Source organism: Dipodomys spectabilis, unplaced genomic scaffold (genome assembly GCF_019054845.1).
Source record: "Dipodomys spectabilis isolate Male_0828 unplaced genomic scaffold, ASM1905484v1 ptg000108l, whole genome shotgun sequence".
In the NCBI taxonomy this organism is placed as follows: domain Eukaryota; kingdom Metazoa; phylum Chordata; class Mammalia; order Rodentia; family Heteromyidae; genus Dipodomys; species Dipodomys spectabilis.
In genome coordinates this window covers 12773603-12795015 of record NW_024870785.1, presented here as the reverse complement: position 1 = coordinate 12795015, position 21413 = coordinate 12773603, and the positions used below count along the sequence as shown (strand labels likewise).

General features: G+C 45.5%; 1 protein-coding gene across 3 annotated transcripts; it reads left to right on the top strand.

The window, feature by feature from the left end:
- Window positions 1-1653: 1653 nt before the first annotated feature.
- On the top strand, window positions 1654-19740 carry Dnaaf4 (dynein axonemal assembly factor 4). 3 transcript variants are annotated; one of them, XM_042687818.1, is made up of 9 exons: window positions 1654-1728; window positions 2905-3052; window positions 4095-4228; window positions 6959-7187; window positions 8233-8378; window positions 9592-9701; window positions 14631-14784; window positions 16365-16470; window positions 19239-19740. In XM_042687818.1, the coding sequence occupies exons 2-9, from the start codon at window positions 3025-3027 to the stop codon at window positions 19352-19354; spliced, it is 1023 nt and encodes a 340-aa protein (XP_042543752.1). In that variant the 5' UTR covers window positions 1654-1728; window positions 2905-3024; the 3' UTR covers window positions 19355-19740. The 3 variants fall into 3 exon arrangements, with proteins under 3 accessions (XP_042543752.1, XP_042543751.1, XP_042543750.1); XM_042687817.1 differs by lacking the exon at window positions 1654-1728 and adding an exon at window positions 1739-1810; XM_042687816.1 differs by lacking the exon at window positions 1654-1728 and adding an exon at window positions 1764-1921.
- Window positions 19741-21413: the final 1673 nt, after the last annotated feature.

Below are 21413 nucleotides of genomic sequence, written 5' to 3'. Positions count from 1 at the left end.
GGTTGATTTTCTTTTTTTTTTTTTTTTTTTTTAGTACAGGAGACAGAAATACCAGGTATGAAAAAAAGAGGGAAGGCCAGTCGCTGGTGGCTCACGGCTGTAATCTTAGCTACTTGGGAAGCTGAGATCTGAGGATCACGGTTCAAAGCCACCATGGGCAGGAAAGTCCATGAGACTGGTCTCCAGTTAACCACCAGAAAACTGGAAGTGGTGCTGTGGCTTAAGTGGTAGAGCACTAGTCTTGAGCTGAAGAGCTGAGGGACAGTGTTCAAGCCCCATCACCAAAAAGCAAACAAACAAAAAACAACACTAACGACTAAAAGCACGAACTTTTTTTTTCTTTTTTTGCTTATGTGGTACTGAGGAATCAAACCCAGGGCCTCAGGCATGCAAGGCAAGCGCTCTACCACAGAGCCACCTTCCCAGCCCCAAAAGCATGAACTTTTTTGAAGACTTGGAAGCTTGACACAGAATAGTAAAGGCAGAAATAGAACGAAAAGATAGCAGACATCAAAGGCACCAAGAAAAAAAAAAGACTTAAGATTCTTAGATTTCATAGCTTGGTCGGCAGATGTTTGAGATCATTAACTGCTGGTTAAGATAAGTCAGGGGTACATTGTTTGGGGGAAAAGACAATTTTCCCCAGGCTGGAAATGTGGCTCAGTAGTAGAGTGCTTGCCTAGCATGCATGAAGCCCTGGGTTCGACTCCTCAGTACCACATAAACAGAAAAAGCTGGAAATGTCATTGTGGCTTAAGTGGTGGAGGGCTAGCCTTGAGTAAAAGAAGCTCAGGGACAGTGCCCAGGCCCTGAGTTCAAGCCCCTGAACTGGCAAAAACAAACAAAAAAAACCCCAAAACATTTTCCCTATGTCTGCTGTTCCTAAAGTTTCAAGGTATTTCTGAGAAGGTTTGAAACGTGTGTGAACGGCCTCCAAATGTTAAATCATACTACTTTAAGAAATCCCTAGCTGGAAAATTAATGTATAGATTCTTAATTACATCTACTGTGGTAGCATAGTATTTTAGTGGTTTATAAACTGAGTCTACAGATTTCCCTTTTCCTTTTTTTTTTGGTCGGTCGTGGGGGCTTGAACTCTGGGCCTTGGGCGCTGTCCCTCAGCTCTTCAACTCAAGGACACTCTACCAACTTGGGCCACAGCACCACTTCTGGCAGGGCCTCATGCATGCAAGGCAAGCACTCGACCACTGAGCCACCTTCCCAGTCCCTGCACAGAGTCTACAGCAAGTAGCCCAAGGACAGAACTCTGGAATGGGAGGTGGGGTCCCAACGTCTGGGCTTCAGATTCCTCGGCTGTCTGGTGGTCTAGGTAAGCCCATGTGAGGCCTATCCGTGTAAGCTGCCCTTCTACTGCCCGGGCCCAAGGAGTGTCAAATAGCGCCTTTAATGTTTGATCATCCCACCGACCCAGACGCGAGCTCGCCGTCTGGCCGCCCGGCTCCGCAGCGCGCAGGCGCGGGGGCCCCGACGGCGCGTCAGTGTCGCACCCGCCCCCCCCCCCCGGGGCTTCGCTTTACGGCTCCGTGCGCCCACGGTCCCGAATTCCCTCGGAGAAGTGGGGCGCCCTCCGAGGCGAAGAGGAAGAAGGCGAACCCCGAGGAGCGACGGCGGACACCGCGACCCCGGCGTCCAGGCCATCCCTTGACGGACGAGGACGACCCCCGCAACACTGTGCCCGCGTCGCTGACCCGGAAGTCCTAGCGCGCGGTGAGCCCGGCTTCCCTAGCAACCGAGCGGGCGCGGTGGCAACGGACGACGCCAGCCCCAGCCCGGCGCGATGCCGGTGCAGGTCGGCGACTACAGTTGGCAGCAGACGGAGGCGGCCGTGTTCCTCTCGCTGCCGCTCCGGGGCGTGAGCGTCAGGGACGCCGACGTGTTCTGCGCCGAGAACTACCTCAAGGTGGGAGCCCGGGCCAGGCCGCCGCCCGCTGCCTCTGCCCGCGCGCCCTCCGCCAGTGCTTTTATTGTTATTGTTGTCACTGTTGTTACTCGTATTTTCTTCTTTGCAGCATGAGGTTCGAACTCAGGGCCTCTCTCTTGCTAGGGAGGCCTCGTCCTTAATTCCCCCCACCCTTTTTTTTTTTTTTTTTTTGGTCGGTCGTGGGGCTTGAACTCTGGGCGCTGTCCCTCAGCTCTTCAGCTGAAGTTGGAGCCACAGCACCACTTTCAGTTTCCTGAGTGATTTATTAGAGCCAGGAGTCCCACGGACTTTCCTGCCCGGGATGGCCTTGAACCTCGATCCTCAGATCTCAGCCTCCCGAGTAGCTAGGATTACGGGCCTGAGCCACCAGCTCCCAGCCTTAATTCCCATTTTAAGGAAAAACCGAATTCCAGGCCAGTGGTAACCCTCCTGTAGACAAATGTCCTCCTATAGGAGATGACTTTCATGCAGGGCTTTCTCCGAGACCCCACTACATTGTGGAACCTGGTAGAAGCACCTGGTATAGAGTTAACGGACCTTTAAGAAAAATTAAGTTTTTCTGGGAAGGGATGTGAAGGGTAAACAAAGGAGGAGGCTGCAATGCTTGGTAAGAAATGTACGCATTATCCTGCCCATGTAACTGTAACTCCTCTGTACAGTATGTTCACAAATAAAATTAAATTAAATTAAAAAAAAAAAAAGAAAAATTAAGTTTTTATCATACACTTTGTGTGTGTGTTGTTTTGTTGTTTGTTGTTTTGCCTGCACCAGGGCTTGAACGAAGACTGGTGAAGACTTTTTCTACTTGGGCCAGCTTTAAACCAGGATTCTCCAGACTTCAGTCTGTTTAGTAGCTAGGATTACAAGCCTGAGCCACTTGGTGCCCAGTTTATCACATTTTTCTTTTAATGGCAATAACTTTATGTAACCAACTTAATTTCCGCCCCCCCCACCCCTTACAGGTCAATTTTCCTCCATTTTTATTTGAAGTATTTCTATACGCTCCCATTGATGATGCCAGCAGCAAAGCGAAGATTGGGAATGACACTGTTATCTTCACCCTGTATAAAAAAGAAGTGGCCATGTGGGAGATGCTTTCCATGCCAGGAGGTAAGTTCTTCATTGAAGGATGTTTATGTGCCCAGGTGTAGTGGTGCATGCCTGTAATACCACCTTTTAGGAGGCAGAGATGATGGATGCTCACCTAGTATATGCAAGGTACTGGTTTCATCCCAATCAGCTGTGAAATCAAACTACTTGAAACCCTGAACACTACTGAAACCCTACCTCAAAAAAGAGAAAAAAAGTGTTTTGTTTTGCTTTTTGTCATTGGTCATGGGGCTTGAACTTGGGCCTGGGCACTGCCCCTCAACTCTTCAGCCCAAGGCTAGCACTCTGCCACTTTAGCCACAGTGCCTCTTCCAGTTTTCTGGTGGTTAACTAGAGGACAGAGTCTCATGGACTTTCTGCATGGTCTGGCTTTGAACTGTGGTCCTCAGCTCTCAGACTCCTGAGTAGCTAGGATTACAAGCATGAGCCACTGGTTCCTGGAAAGAAAAAAGTTTTAACTTCTTCCAGGTTAGATAAAAATAAAATATCCTGAACAAGGTGCTGGTGGCTCATGCCTGTAATTTTTTTTTTCTTCTTCAATTTTTGGTCATGGGGCTTGAACTCGTGGCCTGGGCATTGTTCCTGAGCTGTGTTGCTCAAGGATAGTGCTCTACCATTTGGAGCCATAGCTCCACTTCCAGTTTTCTGGGGATTAATTGGTGCTAAGTGTTTCATAGGCTTTCCTAACCATGCTGGATTTGTACCAGGATTCTCAGATCTCAGCCTCCTCAGTAGCTAGGATTATAGGCATGAGCCACCAGTTCCCAGTATACCTGTAATCTTAAATACTCAGGAGGCTGAGATCTGGAAGAGGTGGTTTAAGACCTACCAGGGCAGACTCCATTAAAAAAAAACAACAAAAAACAGCAAAAAGTAGGGATGGATGCATGATTTTAGTGGTAGAATAGCAGCCAAGCAAATGGGAGGCTGTGAATTCAAACCCCAGAATCAGAAAAAAAAAAACTCGCTGCACCCTGCATCAGTATATTAATTTTCTTTAAGTTAACAAGTTAGTCACCTGGCAGTATTCCTTATATTCTAGTTGATAAAGAGACGAAGCAAAAAATCAGAGAAAAATCTATTTTGCAAGCTCAACAGACAGCACAGGAAGCTGACGAAGCAAAAGCTAAGGCAAGACGGGAAGATCAGAAGTATGCACTAACTGTCATGATGAAGGTAAGCAAGACTGAGGGAAAACAAGGAATGAGGTAAAGACAGTTCTGTTCACTGTTCTTTCTCAGCACTTGATTATAGAAGTCACTATGTTATATAAAGCATCTACTATTTAACAGGTGTTACAACCTGTATGGAAATCCAGGGTATATATAGATGTTGAATAATAACATAGGCACAGTGGTGCACAATAGTAGTCCAGCTACTTGAGGTAGAAGGACTATTAGTCCAGCAGATAGATGCCAGCATGGGCCACTAGTGCCAGCCAGGCACTAGTGATTTATAGCTATAATCCCTACCTACTGAGGAGGCTGATATCTGAGGATCATGGTTCAGTGTCAGCTCTAGCAGGAAAGTCTGTGAGACTCTTAACTCTAATTAACCACCAGAAAGCTGGAAGTAGAACTGTGGCTCAAGTAGTAGAGCACCAGCCTTGAGAAACAAAGGTAAAGCCCTGAGTTCAAACTCCAAGACCAGCACAAATAAAAGGGGGGAGTGCTCGTGGAACAATAAGTTAATTTTCAAGAAAGGGTCATGATGGGCTAGGAATGTGGCTTGGTGATAAGTGCTTGCCTAACATGCATGAAGCCTTGGGTTCCATTCCTCAGTACCACATATACAGAAAAAGCTAGAAGTAGTGCTGTGGCTCAAGTGGTTATAGTGTTAGCCTTAAGTAAAAGAAGCTCAGGGACAGTTCCCAGGCCTGGCCAAAAAAAAAGGTCATGAATCTATGACTCATATCTGCAATACTTTTTTTGTGTGTGTGCATGTGTATGTTGTAGTAGGGCTTGAACTCTGGGCCTGGGAGCTGTCCCTCAGCTCTTCAGCTTAAGGTGAATGATCTACCACTTGAGCCACAGCCCCACTTCTGGTTTTCTAGTGGTTTATTGGAGTCTCACGGAAGCTGGGCACTGGTGGCTCATGCCTGTAATCCTAGCTACTCAGGAGGCTGAGATCTGAAGATCATGGTTCAAAGCCAGCCCCAGCAGGAAACTCTGTGAGACTCTTATCTCCAATAAACCACTAGAAAACCGGAAGTGGTACTGTGGCTCAAGTGGTAGAGCACTCGCCTTGAGCTGAAGAGGGTACAGACAGCACCCAAGCCCAGAGTTCAAACCCCACACTGACAAAAAAAAAAAGTCTCATGGACTGTCCTACTATGGCTGGCTTTGAACCATGATCCTCAGATCTCAGCCTCCTGAGTAGCTAGGATTACAGGAGTGAGCACCAGTACCCGGCTTTAAAAAAAAAAAAAAAATTGGTCATGATTCCAAAGCTTTCTTCACTTCTACTAGATTGTGTGTGTGTGTGTGTGTGTGTGTGTGTGTGTGTTTGGGATACTTTTCAACATATCTCAAGTCTTTAGTATACTTGTTAATTTCTGCCTTTTCTTCTATTATTTTGCCTGTCAATCTTTTCATTTAGTCATTTTTCTGAGTTTTATTTACTTATTTAGAAGGCGGAGTCTTGCCTTCAGCGCACCTTGTAGACCTAGAGTCTGCTTCCATTTCCTACAGTACCATACAGGGTTGGTTGTGTTCCGTTTGCCATCATGGGAAAGAGGTTTACCTGATAAAGAGTATGGTTTATTTTTTGTTGTTGTTGGTCTTAATGGGGCTTAAACTCAGGGCAAAGATGCTGAGTCAGATAGACTTTTCCTGCTTGGGCTGCCTTGGAACAATGATCCTCAGATCTCAGCTTCTGAGAGGCTGGGAAAGTGGCTCAGTGGGAGAATTCTTGCCTTGCATGCATGAGGCCCTGGGTTCAATTTCTCAGCACCACATAAGCAGAAAAAGCCAGAAGTGGCTCAAATGGTAGAGCAGTTGCCTTGAACTGAAGAGCTGAGGGACAGTGCCCAGGCCCAGAGTTCAGGCCCCACGACCGAATCCCTCCCCAGAAAAAAACATCTCAGCTTCCTGAGTAGCCAAGATTATAGGCCTGAGCCATCAGCTTCTGGCTACCTTTCCTATGTTAATTATTATTATTTTTTCTTTGAAGTCAGGGCTTGAGTGCTGTCTCTGAGCTTTTTTTTTTTTTTTTTAATTGTGAAAATACCATACAGAGGAGTCACAATTACATGGGCAAGGTAATGAGTACATTTCTTATCAAGCATTGTTGCCTCCTCCTTTGTTTCCCCTTCCTATCACTTCCCATCTCCCCTCCCCCTTGCCACCTCCCCATATTCCCCCCCCCAGCTTTTTTGCTCAAGGCTAGTGCTCTACCACTTGAGCCATTGCTCCACTTATGGTTTTGGGGTGGTTAATTGGAGATAAAAGTCTCATGGACTTTGCTGCTAACTGGCTTTGAACTGTGATCCTCAGATCTCAGCGTCCTGAGTAGCTAGGATTACAGGCATGAGGCACTGGTGCCCAGTCCTATGTTAATTCTTGATAATGAACTCATGACTAATGTTATGGAGGGGATGGTAAGGGTTTAAATGCAAGAAAACTTATATTTAGTTTCTTTTTTTTTGCCAGTCGTGGGGCCCGAACTCTGGGCCTGGGCACTGTCCCTCAGCTCTTCAGCTCAAGGCTAGCGCTGTACCACTTGAGCCACAGTGCCACTTCCAGCTTTTTTCTGCTTATGTGGTGCTGAGGAATCGAACCCAGGGCCTCATGCATGCAAGGCAAGCACTCTACCACTGAGCCACCTTCCCAGCCCTAGTTTCTTATTGTATAACTATAATCTTGCTTTGAAATGATTCAAAGGGTTTGGTCATTGCCATTTTTACAGATTGAAGAAGATGAGAGGAAAAAAATAGAAGATATGAAAGAAAATGAACGGAGAAAAGCCACTAAAGAACTGGAAGTGTGGAGAGAATGTCAAAAGAAAGATAAAGAACAAAAACCTATTCCAAGAGAAGAGAAATTACAGCAAGGAAAGCAAGCTAAAGAAGCAAGAAAACAATTAAAACATAAAACTGTTGCAGGAAATTCTACAGTCAGTCATCATGCTACAAAAGGTATATATAGGACTGGGAAGGTGGCTCAGTGGTAGAGCACTTGCCTTGCATGCATGAGGCCCTGGGTTCAATTCCTCAGCACCACATAAGCAAAAAGAAAAAAGCTGGAAGTTGCGCTGTGGCTCAAGTGGTAGAGCGCTAGCCTTGAGCTGAAGAGCTGAGGGACAGCGCCCAGGCCCAGAATTCAGGCCCCACGACCAGACCCAAAAAACAAAAAAACAAGAATTCCAGAAAAGTAGTAGGGGTCACTGTGACAGTGACAGGTTAGCCACCATATTATCAGTGATGATTTCCGTTTTTATTTTTACAAAAGATGCCTTTGGCTTATTTGTTTAGGATTATAGAATTAGCTTTGATGTATAATTATTTTTTTCTTTTTTTGGTCTGTTGTGGGGCTTGAACTCTGGGTCTGGGTGCTGTCCCTCAGCTCTTCAGCTCAAGGCAAGCGCTCTACCACTTGAGCCATACAGCCACTTCTGGTTTTCTGAGTGGTTTATTGAAGATAGGAGTCTCACAGGCAGCTGGGAAGGTGGCTCAGAGGTAGAGCGCTTGCCTTGCATGCCTGAGGCCCTGGGTTCGATTCCTCAGCACCACATAAGCAAAAAGAAAAAAGCCGGAAGTGGCGCTGTGGCTCAAGTGGTAGAGCGCTAGCCTTGAGCTGAAGAGCTGAGGGACAGCGCCCAGGCCCAGAGTTCAGGCCCCACGACTGGACCCCCCCACCCCCCCCCAAAAAAAAAAAAGAGTCTCACAGGCTGGGCTGGGAAGGAGGCTCAAGTGGTAGAGCGCTAGTCTTGAGCTAGAGAGCTGAGGGACAGCGCCCAGGCCCAGAGTTCAGGCCCCACAACCGGCCCCCCCCCCCCCCAAAAAAAAAAGAGTCTCACAGGTGTTTCTGCCCAGGCTGGCTTTGAACTGTGATGCTCAGATCTCAGCCTCCTGAGCAGCTAGGATTACAGGCAGGAGCCACCAAGCTTATGTGTAATTATCTTAAAAATCAGTTTTCGCTAGAAGATGAGTAACGCCTTACCTGATACCCTTACTTTTGAAGGGAGAAATTCAGAGGATATATTTGCTGAAGCGTTACAGGAAGCCAGCATTCCTGCCCCTCGCTCCGTTGGCAGTATTAAAATCAACTTTACCCCTAGAGTGTTCCCCACAGCTCTCCGGGAGTCACAAGTAGCAGAAGAAGAGGAGGTAAGTGTATTTTGCTTTTCATATAGCTACCAGCAATGAAAATGCTTCACTCATTTCAACCACTGAAATTAGTACTAGCTCTGGATTTCCTAGGTATTTTTTAAAGATACTACTTCATGAATATGTTTTAGTATTTCCTTATGAGAAAAATTTTATTTTTGGCTCTAGAATATTCATGAGAAGCTGGTACCCGTATCTCACGTCTATAATCCTAGCTACTCAGGAGGCTGAGATCTGAAGATCGCAGTTCAAAGCCAACCTGGGCAGGAAAGGCTGTGTGACTCTTATCTCCAATTAACCACCAGAAAACTGGAAGTGGTGCTGTGGCTAAAGTGGTAGAGCGCTTGCCTTGAACTGAAGAGCTGAGGGACAGCACCCAGCCCAGAGTTCAAGCCCCATGACCAAAAAAACCCCAAAAAACAAAAAACCATGAGAGAATACTAACAGATAGTATTGTTGCCAGGCTCACACCTGCAATCCTAGCTACACAGGAGGCTGAGATCTGAGGATCGCAGTTCAAAACCAGCCATGGCAGACAAATCCTTGACACAGCAGAACTAGGGGACTGGCTCAAATGTTAGAGCACCATCGGTGGTGCAACTCCACAGCAGAGAGAAAGGAAGGATCTGGGTCAAAATGCCCTTCTAAGTTTAAACCCCCATTGACCTAACTTCCTTCTTACTAGGCTCTGCCTCCTCAAGTGCCATCACCTGGCAATGGTGCTACAGGCTGGTGACCAGGCCTTTAGCACACAGGTCTTTGGGGGACACTGAAGATCTAAAACAGCTGGTTGCCAGTGGATCACGTCTGTAATTCTAGCTGCTCAGGAGTCTGAGATGTGAGGATCCAGATTCAAAGCCAGCAGAAAAATCCAAGCAACTCCAATTAATCAGCAAAAAGCTGGAAATGGAAGCATGGATTAAGTGGTAGCACACCAAGCAGGGGTGGAAAAGCCAAGCAAGCGGGTGAGGCCAAGCTTTGCCCCTCTCCCCCACCTTCTTCCTTGCACACCCTCCAGCCAGTTGATGCCATTTACCATACTAGAACACAGCCAGAAGGTTCTCACCAAAACCTGACTAAATGGGGGCATTCAGTCTTAGATTTCCAGCAGCAAACCCACCCTCTTTATAACGTAGCCAGCCGTGGGTGTTTTGTTATAGAAACACAACGTGGACAAAATCAGTATCCTTCCTGAAACTTTCCCTCGTTTCAGTGGCTACACAAACAAGCTGAGGCGAGAAGAGCAATGAACACTGATATTCCTGAATTTTGTGATTTAAAAGAAGAAGAAAAGAATCCAGACTGGCTGAAGGAAAAAGGAAAGTAAGTTGTTTGGGCTCTGCCCACGAGGCTACTAATGTACGTGGACACTAGTACTTAGCACCTTCTCTCCGTCTCTTCTGCCCCTTGTGTTTTCATGTGTGTCTATTATGGGGGAGTGAATACGAATAAGCAAACTAGGTAGCCAGGCCCTGTGTTCAAGAAGCTCATAGTGCTGGGAGCTGGTGGCTCATGCCTGCAATCCTAGCTACTCACGAGGCTGAAATCTGAGGATTGCAGTTTAAAGCTAGCCCGGGCAGGAAATGCTGTGAGACTTATATCCAATAAACCACCAAAAAACAGGAAGTGGTGCTGTGGCTCAAGTGGTAGAGCATTAGCCTTGAGCTAAAGAGCTTAGGGACAGCACCCAGAGTTCAACCCCACTACTGACAAAAAAAAAGAAGAAGCTCATAGTATAGTGACTGAGTACAGTTCTTATTTTTTGTTTTAAATGGTTATAAAAATGTGAAAATATGGGCTGGGAAGATGGCTCAGTGGTAGAGTGCTTGCCTTGCATGCCTGAGGCCCTGGGTTCGATTCCTTAGCACCACATAAGCAAAAAGAAAAAAGCTGGAAGTGGCGTTGTGGCTCAAGTGGTAGAGCGCTAGCCTTGAGCTGAAGATCTGAGGGACAGCACCCAGGCCCAGAGTTCAGGCCCCACAACTGGATCCCCCCCCCAAAAAAAGTGAAAATATCTAAGGGGAACAAATCGGGGAGAATGAAGGAAGGTGTGACATTGATCAAGAAACATTGTACTTATATTGACTTATGGAATATACTCTTAGAACTCTTGAATACTCATATCCATTTTTTAAAAAGATAACTAGGTTTTCTCATGTCTAAGTTAGATTGTTAAATGGGATGTTCACACAGACCTGAAATGCTGGCATGTGGGTGAGTGGTAGAGCACTTGTCTAGCGTGCATGAGGCCCAAGCATTCTTGGGAAGTGGGAAGACAACCACAACCAAACCACTATGGAGGGACTGGGAAGGTGGCTCAGTGGTAGAGCGCTTGCCTTACATGCCTGAGGCCCTGGGTTCGATTCCTCAGCACCACATAAGAAAAAAGCCGGAAGTGGCGCTGTGGCTCCAGTGGTAGAGCGCTAGCCTTGAGCTGAAGAGCTGAGGGACAGCGCCCAGGCCCAGAGTTCAGGCCCCACGACCGACCCAAAAAAAAAAACCCACTATGGAGTCTGTCTCATCGATGGCCCACGCCTACAGACCTGGGAGGCCATGGCAGGGGGAGTGTGAATTTGAGTCCGATTTGGGCTGTGTAGGGTGATGTCATGAGTCCCAGAGAATGATGACTTTGATGTGAGAGTGAAGCCAGCAGAAAAGAGCCTGGAGAATGCCCGTCCCGTCTCCCTGGGAGGTGAGGGCCTCAGTGATTAGCTCGGTGGAGAGGGCCCTATCCTCAGGGCAGAGCCAGGATAAATCTTTTTTTTTTGCCAGTCCTGGGGCTTGAACTCAGGGCCTGGCCACTGACCCTGACCTTTTTTTGCTCAAGGCTAGCAATGCCACACCACCACTTTCAGCTTTTTTGTTTACATGGTACTGAGAAATGGAACTCAAGGCTTCATGAAGGCTAGACAAGCATTCTTCCACTAAGCCACATTCCTAGCCCCCAGGGTAATTTTTTTTTTTTTTTTGTGGATCATGGGGCTTGAACTCTGGGCCTGGGCGTTGTCCCTGAGCTCTTCAGCTCAAAGTTAGTGCTCTACTGCTGGAGCCACAGCACTACTTTCAGATTTCTGGTGGTTAAGTGGAGATAAGAGTCCCACGGACTTTGCTGCCTGGGCTGGCTTTGAACCATGATCCTCAGATCTCAGTTTCCTGAGTCGTTAGGATTACAGGCGTGAGCCACTGGCGCCCAGCCCCCAGGGTAATTTGAAGAAAGCATTTAGCTGGGTACCTACGGCTTACTCCTGTAACCCTAGCTCATCAGAAGGCTGTGACCTGAGGATCATCATTTGAAGCTAGCCCTGTCAGTAAAGTCTGAAAGAGTTCATCTCCAAAATAACTAGAGGAGGTGTGGCTTAAGTGGTAGAGTGCCAGCCAAACAAGCTGAACAAGTGTAAGGCCCTAAGTTGAACCTCCATACTGTTTGTTGTACATGTGGTATGTGCATGTGTATACACACATACAATCAAAATCTAGATGCTCTAATTTAGGTATGTGCATGGTATAATGGTGTTTAACAGCTTTCCATGACTCAGACTCTGTAAATAACTTTAATAGCTACCCTTCCTGAAACTTGTAATTATAGAAGGGAGAAGGGCCATTGTTCTGTCATTTTGCCATTACTTTGTGCATGATTTCTATCATAAGTTCTGTATCTTAACTGAACAATTCCAGTTTATACCAATAATCCTAGCTACTTGGGAGTATGAGATCCAAAGGATCTCAGACACAAGCCCAGACAGAAAAGTCCTGAGACTCCGTTTCCAAAATATCTAGCAAAAAGCTGGGCTGGATGCATGGCTCATGTGGTAGAGCACCAGCCAATGGAGCAAGTCAAATGAGCACAAATCCCTGAGTGGTACTGACAATAGAAAAAAAATGCTTTCTTTCCCCATGTTGGATCTGCTTACATCTCATTTCCATACCTCAGACAAATTCTAACATGAGTGGGTGGAAATTAAGGCTATCAAACCCTATAATCTAACTCCTAATATCCTTCCTATTACGATATTTCATAAATTCCCCTTCTACTCCAATTGTAGTGTCCAGACCCCCTCTCAGTCTAAGTGCCAGGTCTTAGAGCCTGCCTGATAACCCGGTCATTTTAGGACAGAGGCTTTGCTTTTGGTTTTCCTACCAAGTTAATTCTGCTGGCCAATCCTAACTGAGAAGGCAGTAGTTTTCACTCTGACTACTACAGTACACATATGCACCAGGCTGATTTTCTTTTTTTTTTTTTTTTTGGGTCCGGTCGTGGGGCCTGAACTCTGGGCCTGGGCACTGTCCCTCAGCTCTTCAGCTCAAGGCTAGCGCTCTACCACTTGAGCCACAGCGCCACTTCCGGCTTTTTTCTTTTTTCTTATGTGGTGCTGAGGAATCGAACCCAGGGCCTCAGGCATGCAAGGCAAGCACTCTACCACTGAGCCACCTTCCGAGCCCCAGGCTGATTTTCTGTGTGCTCATGGTTTTGAGTTTCCTGTAGCTGGATTCCATCTGTATATCAGATGTCCTTTTATTTTACCTGGCACTTTTTGTTTGTTTTTGGTCAGTCTTCTATCTGGCTTGAACTCAGGGCCTGGGCATTGTCCCCGAGCTCTTTTGCTCAAGTCTGGTGCTCTACCACTTTGAGCCATGGCACCACTTCTTGTTTTCTTGTGGTTTATTGGAGATAAGAGTTACATGGACTGGAGCTGGGAATGTGGCATAGTGGTAGAGTGCTTGCCTAACATTCATGAAGCCCTGGGTTCCATTCCGCAGCACCACATACACAGAAAAAGCCAGAAGTGGTGCTGTGGCTCAAGTGGTAGAGTGCTAGCCTTGAGCAAAAGAAGCTCAGGGAGAGTGCCTAGGCCCTGAGTTCAAGCCCCTTTGAACTGTGACCTCAGATCTCAGCCTCCTGAGTAGCTAGAATTTATAGGCATAAGCCACCAGCGCCTGGGGTCACCTGGGACTTTTTAAATTGGAGATAAGGTCTCACTATGTAGCCCAGGCTGGCCTTGAATTTGTGATCTACCTGCCTCTATTGCCTAAATGCTGGGATGACAGGCATGCACATTGACACTAACTTTTTTTTTTTGTTTTGGTTGTGGGGCTTGAACTCTCTGGGCCTGGGCACTGTCCCTCAGCTCTTCAGCTCAAAGCTAGTGCTCTACCACTTGAGCTACAGCACCACTTCCGGTTTTCTGAGTGGTTTATTGGAAATCAATCAATCAATCAATCTCGTGGACTTTCCTGCCTGGGCTGGCTTTGAATCGTGATCCTCAGATCTTAGCCTCCTGAGTAGCTAAGATTACAGGCATGAGCCACCGGCACCTGGTTACACCGACTTTTTTGTTTTTTTTTTTTGGGTCCGGTCATGGGGCCTGAACTCTGGGCCTGGGCGCTGTCCCTCAGCTCTTCAACTCAAGGCTAGCGCTCTACCACTTGAGCCACAGCGCCACTTCCGGCTTTTTTTTTTCTTTTTGCTTATGTGGTGCTGAGGAATCGAACCCAGGGCCTCATGCATGCAAGGCAAGCACTCTACCACTGAGCCACCTTCCGAGCCCCTACACCGACTTTTTATTCAAAGGTATCTATTGGTTCAAGTATCCCAAACCTTAAAGTCATTTTACATTTCAGGTAAAGCTTGGTTTTGCAGGTTAGTTTGTGTTCCAACTGGGCAAGTGCTCAGTTTTGTTTTTTTTTTAAATGTGCTTTTTTTTATTCCTTTCATATTTAATTCATGTTTCATTCTAGCTTCTGCCATGGTGTGGAAAGTGAATCACAATTTAGGCTTTGTGTTTTCTTTATCTGGTTGGGGAAAGAGTTTTCCCAACTTTCCATCCTCTACCAGAGAAACCAAAGTGATAAGCTTCATTGTTTCTCTTTGTCTTACTAGGGAGGGACCCCCGGGGGCCTTGCCCCTGCTCTTCAGGCTCTCTGCCTGGAACCCCAGTCCTCCTCCCCCCACCTCAAGTTTCTTTCTGAATAGACCAGTGTAGGTCACAATCCCATCCTCGGGTCAGTCACTCAGTGTAGCAAGGGGGATGGAAATCTGCCCAGCAGATTAAACAATCGGTGGCCACTTCGGGACAGCATGGGGTACATCCATTCTCACTACATGCTGGTGTACTAGGGAGTTGGGATTAGTCAGCTAACAGTCTCCACCTTACCAAAAAAAAGTGAGCTATCCCATTGTCAAATAGCTCTAAATATTATTTCTGTTTGAATTAGTGATTCAATGTTGTTGTTTTTCTGTTTTTGTCTCACTAGCAAATTGTTTGCCACAGAAAACTATCTGGCAGCCATTAATGCATACAACTTAGCCATAAGACTAAACAACAAGATTCCACTCTTGTATCTGAATCGGGCTGCTTGCCACCTAAAACTGAAAAACTTACACAAGGCCATTGAAGATTCTTCGAAGGTATATATGTACCTCTCTATGTATAGTGATTTCTATTCGTGAGGTGATTTGATGTGGTTTGTTGTATGTAGATGGCTCATGCCAGTAATCCTAGCTACTCAGGAGGCTGAGATCTGAGGAACATGGCTGGAAGCCAGCTTGGATAGACAAATCTGAGAGATCCTTTTTTTTTTCTCTCTCTCTCTCCCTTAACTTTTTTTTTTTTTTTTTCTTCCTGTGGTACTGAGGAATTGAACCCAGGGCTTCCTGCATGCTAGGCAAGCACTCTACCACTAAGCCACATTCCATCCCATTAAAAGACTTATCTACAGTAAACTACTCAGAAAAAGCTGGAAGTGGCCCTGAGGCTCAAGTGGTAGAATACTAGCCTTGAACATAAAAAGCTCAGGGACAGAGCTCAGGCCCAGAATGGCGACCCCTAGAACTGGCAAAAACAACAAACACAATACAAGAGAAAAAAAAAAGGACTTAAAGACATCCCTCATTGGTGCTGGGAAGGTGGTAAGAGACCAGAAATAAGTTGGGCAGTAAGGAAACTATAAGGAAAACATCTGTCATCTGTTTACTGGAGGATAAGACAATGTAATGGTATCAGCACAGTCCAAGAGGTCAGACTGCCGTGATCCCCTAATCAGCCACCCCCAGCCCTGTCAGGAAGCAATTTAGGAATCAGCATTCCTGTAGTTAGCCCTGCTTACCTGCTTACCCCTACCAAAGCCGCTAAGTTGGAAAGCCCCTGCTCTTACTAGAAATGATCATGCCCCAACTAATGAGTTTAAAACAAGATTCACTGGTGAATCGCCAACCAATCACATAACCCCACACAACCAATGCTGTAATGACCCCTCTCTCTGCTTCATGGTTCCCTATAAAAACCCTGCTGGACAGGGGGTTGGGGCTCACATTTCGGACCTGCTACATTAGGGAAGATTTGTGAGTCCGGCTCAAGCTGTAATAAAACAACTCTAGTTCATTTACATCTGGGACGGCTCCCTGGTGGTCTTTGGGGGAAATCTACGGCCTGGTACTACAGTGTCTCAGTTGTAGAGTGCTTGCCTTGCATGCATGAGGACCTGGGTTTGATTCCTCAGCACCACAAATAAGCACAAAAAGCTGTAAGTGGTGCTTTGGCTCAAGTGGTAGAGCGCTAGTCTTAAGCTGAAGAGCTGAGGGACAGGGCCCAGGCCCAGAGTTCAAGCCTCATAACTGGCAAAAAAAAAAAAAAAAAGACATCACTCATTTTGAATTCGAAAGACCACAAATGCTATTTAATTATCCCTGTGGTGGATTTCAAGTAATAAGCCTGGTCAGAGATCAGACCTTTTATCAGTGTATCAATATATGCATTGATGAATTCCTGCTTGAGGCTTATTTTTTTCTATTGTGGTCCTGAGCCTGAACTAGGGCCAAATGTCTTCAAAGAAGGTAATGAATCTCTTGGCCATGTCACAGGCTTCTCTTAAGAGTTGTTACTTAGATTTTGTTCACACTTAAATTGGAAAGTTATGTCTTTGCATATGCATATGCATACACAAGTATATATGTATGTTTTTTTTGGGGGGGTTGTTTTCTTTTGCCAGGCCCTGGAATTATTGACACCACCAGTTAAGGACAATGCTAATGCAAGAATGAAGGCACATGTACGCCGGGGAACAGCATTCTGTCAGTTAGAATTGTATGTAGAAGGTAAGACATCTATAGAAATGTGATTTGTTTCATTTTTTTATTTCATTTTTCACTGTAGTGGTGCTTAAACTCAGGGCCTGAGCGCTATCCCTGAGCCCTTTAGTTCACAGCCTAGTGCCTACCGCCTAGTGCTCGACCACAGCTCAAGAAAACTTACAGTTTTCTGAAGGTTAATTGGAGATAAGAGTCTCTTTGGCCTTTTCTGCCTGGACTGGCTTCAAACTTGATCCTTAGATCTCAACCTCCTGAGTAGCTAGGATTATAGATGTTAGCCACCAGCACCTGACATTTGCTTTGCTTTTTGATTTGAGATGCTGGGATTACTTGTATCCAGCAAAAGAAATGTTTTAGCTTCCAGCTTACTCTGAAAAAAAGAAAAGTCATTGAGATTATTTAATATCATGACCCTTTAGGACTCATTACATTATATTTGTAGTAAAATATAGGTGATTTTAAAATTATATTGTAAAAATCAAAGGGCTAGCCAGCTACTCAGGAAGCTGAGATTAAAGATTAAGGTTCAAAGCTAGCCCGGGCAAGCAAGTCCATGAGACTCTTCTTTTTTTTTGGTCGGTAGTGGGGCTTCAACTCTGGGCTTGGGTACTGTCCCAGCTCTTCAGCTCAAGGCGAGCGCTCTTCCCCTTGAGCCACAGGGCCACTTCCGGTTTTCTAGTGGTTTATTGGAGATAAGAGTCTCAGGGACTTTCCTGCTCTGCTGGCTTTGAATGGTGATCCTCAGATCTCAGCCTCCTGAGTAGCTAGGATTACAGGTGAGGGCAACCCATACCTAGCCTGGCCCAGAGACTCTTAAATCCAATTAACCCCCAGAAAACCCAAAGTGGCACTACAGCTCAAGTGGTAGAGTGCTTACCTTGAGCTGAAGAGCTCAGGGACAGTGCCCAAGCCCAGAGCTCAAGCCCTATGACCGACAAAAAGGAAAAAGAAAAAATATCATAGGGCTGGCCACATGCTGGTGGCTCATGCCTGTAATCCTAGCTACTCTGGAGGTTAAGAGCTCTGGATTGCGATTTAAAGCAAGCCCAGGGCAAGAAAGCCCTAGAAACTACAATTAATCACAGAAAAACCCAGAAGTAGAGCTACAGTTCAAGAGCTCAAGCAAAAAGAGCTTAAGGACAGGACCCAGGCCCAGAGTTCAAGGCTCAGGGCCAGCAATAAATAAACATAAATAAATACATAAATAAATAAATTTCTAGGGCTGGGCATTAGTGACTCGTTCCTATAATTTTCGATACTGAGGAGGCTGAGACCTACTTGAAAGGTCACAGTTCAAAGGCAGCCAGGGCTGGAATGTGTGAGAGATACCATCTCCAAGACAGCCAGCAAAAAAGCTGAGCTGGAAGCATGGCTTAAGTGGGAAAGCACCAATCCTGAGCAAGTAAGTAAAAAAAAAAAAAAGAAAAAAGTAGGGCTGGGGATGTGGATGAGTGATAGATTTAGTAACTGAGCATATGCATGGCCCTGAGTTCAAGGCTCAGAACATTAAAATAAAATTAACTAAATAGGCCCATTCATTGTAGAATGGAGTTAGAGCAAGGTGTGAGCTGCGTGAGACCAGGAAAATGCTATGTTATCAGATGTTATCAGATTGGTATGTGGTAATTGGTACAAGGAATTCACCTGAGATAGACCCTGTAAACACATCCACACACTCTTAAATATAAATGTTATTTGTATTTGTGTTACTGTACTATGATCTGTCATTTATACCCATGGATTTAGAAGCCGTAGCATATTTATTTATTTATTTTTGTGCCAGTATTGAGGCTTGAACTCAGAGCCTGGGTGCTGTCCCTTAGCTTTTGCACTCAAACCTGGTGCTCTGCCACTAGCATCACACTTCTACTTCTGACTTTTTGCTGGTTAATTGGAGATAGAATCTCTTGGGTCCAGTACAGGTGGCTCACGCCTGTAATCCTAGCTACTCAGGAGGCTGAAATCTGAGGATCACAGTTCCAAGCCAGCCTGGGGAGAAAAGTCTGTGAGACTCTTATCTCCAATAAACCACTCAGAAAAGGCTGGAAGGGATGCTGTGGCTCAAGTGGTAGAGTGCTAGCCTTGAGGAAAAGAAGTTCAGGGACAGTGCCCAGGCCCTGAGTTCAAGCCCCAACAACAAAAAAGAATCTCTTAGGGGGGCTGAGAAGGTGGCTTAGTGGTAGAGTGCTTGCCTTGCATGCATGAGGCCCTGGGTTCGATTCCTCAGCACCACAAAAGCAGAAAAGGTTGGAAGTGGTGTTGTGGCTCAAGTGGTGGAGCACTAGCCTTGAGCTGAAGTGCTGGGGGACCATGCCCAGGCCCTGAGTTCAGGCCCCACGACCGACCAAAAAAATAAAATCTCATGTTTTTCTTCCTGGACTGGCATCCAACTGTGATCATGAGATTTCAGCCTCTTGTGTAACTAGGATTACAGTCATGAGTCACCAGCACCTGGCTAATTTCTTTTTTTTTTTTTTTTTTTTGGGGTCCGGTCATAGGGCCTGAACTCTGGGCCTGGGCGCTGTCCCTCAGCTTTTCAGCTCAAGGTAGCACTCTACCACTTGAGCCACAGTGCCACTTCCGGCTTTTTTCTTTTTGCTTATGTGGTGCTGAGGAATCGAACCCAGGGCCTCAGGCATGCAAGGCAAGAGCTCTACCACTGAGCCACCTTCCCAGCCCCCTGGCTAATTTCTAAAATATACATAATTTATTTAGTGACTATGTTATTTAGATAAGTATAAAGGATTTATCTCCCCTCTTTGCTATCTACATAGGTTTGCAGGATTATGAAGCTGCACTTAAGATTGATCCAGCCAACGAAATAGTACAACATGATGCAGAGAAGATTCGGAGTATAATTCAAGGAACAGAAGTCAACTCTTGCGACTAGAAACAGCTAGGTAGAGTACTAGGCATTATTTTGAAGTTTCATTAGACACATTGGGAAACTTTGTACATATCCATTTGTACATATATCCATTTGTAGGATAACCTACTGTGGAGTATTTTAGTTCTCTAGAAGACAAAATATTATGAATCTATTGAATGTGAAGTATTTCTTTGATTCTTCCAAAAGAAAATCCAAATCACAATATTTTAATCCTTCATATTTGAAACAGCTTAATTATATTTTTTAATTTGTTTATTGCTGGTACTGGGGCTTGAACTCAGGGCCAGGACACTCTCCTTTAGCTTTTAAATATATATATAATTGTTATTATTGAGGTGTTGTACATAGAGGTTACCATTTCATAAGTCAGGTAATGAATGTAATTGTTTTTTTGAACAATGTTACCTCTTTCTTTTCTTTTTTTTTTTTAAATTTTGTTTTTGGGTCCGGTCGTGGGGCCTGAACTCTGGGCCTGGGTGCTATCCCTCAGCTCTTCAGCTCAAGGCTAGCACTCTACCACTTGAGCCACAGCACCACTTCCGGCTTTTTTCTTTTTGCTTATGTGGTGCTGAGGAATCCAACCCAGGGCCTCAGGCATGCAAGGCAAGCAAGCACTCTACCACTGAGCCACCTTCCCAGCCCCACCTTTTTCTTTTCTTTCCCCTAGTTTCCTTTAATTTTTTTGCTCAAGGCTGGTATTCTGTTACTTGAGCCACAGCTCTGCTTCTGGCCTTTTGCTAGTTAATTGGAGATAAGAGTCTCAGGGACTTTACTGCCTAGGCTGGCTTCAAACCACTATCCTTGGATCTCAGCTCTTGAATTAATTTTTTTTTTCCGGTCATGGGGCTTGAACTCAGGGCCTGGGCACTGTCCCTCAGCTCTTCAGCTCAGCTCTACCACTTGAGCCACAGCGCCACTTCCAGCTTTTTCTGTTTATGTGGTATTGAGGAATCGAACCCAGGGCCTCATGCATGCAAGGCAAGCACTCTACCACTGAGCCACCTTCCCAGCTGGATCTTAGCTCTTGAGTACTAAGATTACAAGCATGAGCCAGAGCGCCTGGCTTACTTATCCAGTTTTGTTGGTTTCGAATTACACTTGCTCAAAAATTGCTGCTGGTATGTGACCAGGATACTTAATTTTTAACAAGAAAGAATATTAAAATAAAATTTGTATTTGTGTAAAGTATTTGTTGATATTAAATTGATTATTGTCTGAAACATTGACTTTACTATAGTAGATACTGGTAAATGTTTAGTTTCCAAATACAGTGAACGTGTGTGTGTGTGTGTGTGTGTGTGTGTGTGTGTGTGTGTGTGTGTGTGTGTGTGTGTGTGTGTGTACGCACACACGTGCATGTGCCAGCCCTAGGGTTTGAACTCAGGGCCTGTGCACTGTCCCTGAGCTTTTCTGCTCAAGGCTGGTATTCTACCATTTTAGCCACAGTTCTACTTATATCTGCTTTTTGGAGGTTAATTGGAAATTGACCTGTACTCAGGTACTTAAAATCTTATCTCAAACTGTTCTTATAGGCTGCTGTCAAAAAACAAATTTAAAGCCAGGCACCAGTGGCTCAGTCCTGTAATCCTAGGTACTTAAGCGGCTGAGATCTGAAGAGTGTGGTTCGAAGCTAGCTGGGTCTGGAAAGTCTGTAAGGCTCTTATTTGCAATAAATTATTTCCCCCTAAACAAACAAAAAAGCCAGAATTGGAGCTATGGCTCTAGTGGCAGAGCACTGGCCCTGAGCAAAAGAGGTTCTGGGACAGCTTCCAGGTTCTGAGTTCAAGCCCTAGAACTGGCACCAAAAAGTAAAAAAATTTAAAAATTAAGCACCTTGGGTGGTATAGGCCAGTACAGCACAAGGGAGGCAGAGGACCGGAGAATTCAAGTTCAAGGCCAGATAAAGTAGTTTTGTGAGACTCTGTCCAAAATAACAAACAATAACAAATTTAGTTTACAGACCTTGATTGGCTTTGTGATTTTAGACTTTAGCACTGCTTAACTCCACAAAATAGAATATTCCCTTGAGCTGAGCGGCTGTTGATTTCATAAACAGAAG